Genomic DNA, 338 nt, shown 5'->3' with positions numbered 1-338 from the left:
TCACCCCCCCGTCTCTCTTGCTCTCTCTCTATCTCTTTCTTGCTCTTTCTTTCTTTCTCTCTCTCTCTCGTGCTCTCTCCATCTCTTTCTTTCTCTCTCTTTCACTTTCTCTTAATCTCTCTCTCCATCTCTCCCAATAGTCGTTAATCTTCCTGGGCTGTGTGGCGGCTGCGGGCCTGGGCCTGAATCTGCTCTGTCTGGCTATCTACCTGAGCTGTCTGTGCTGCTGTCGGAAAGACGAGGAGGAGGAGAGCAAGAGGCCCAACTCATGCTGTGTCACCTGGTCCGCCGTCGCCGCTGGACTCATCAGCTGGTGAGAAAGACACTATTACAATTAC

General features: G+C 52.1%; 1 protein-coding gene across 2 annotated transcripts in view; it reads left to right on the top strand.

Moving 5' to 3' along the window:
• ttyh2 (tweety family member 2) overlaps nt 1-338 on the top strand; it is a 119,710-nt gene that overhangs the window by 30,507 nt on the left and 88,865 nt on the right. For both annotated transcript variants that reach the window (XM_070442578.1, XM_024146202.2), the window contains exon 2: nt 141-313. In XM_070442578.1, coding sequence (XP_070298679.1) covers nt 141-313 — 173 coding nt within the window. The remainder of the gene's footprint in view (nt 1-140; nt 314-338) is intronic.

This window comes from Salvelinus sp. IW2-2015, unplaced genomic scaffold, assembly GCF_002910315.2.
Source record: "Salvelinus sp. IW2-2015 unplaced genomic scaffold, ASM291031v2 Un_scaffold16323, whole genome shotgun sequence".
Lineage (NCBI taxonomy): Eukaryota > Metazoa > Chordata > Actinopteri > Salmoniformes > Salmonidae > Salvelinus > Salvelinus sp. IW2-2015.
Note: the sequence above shows the minus strand (reverse complement) of the source record. Positions and strands in the feature narration are given on the sequence as shown.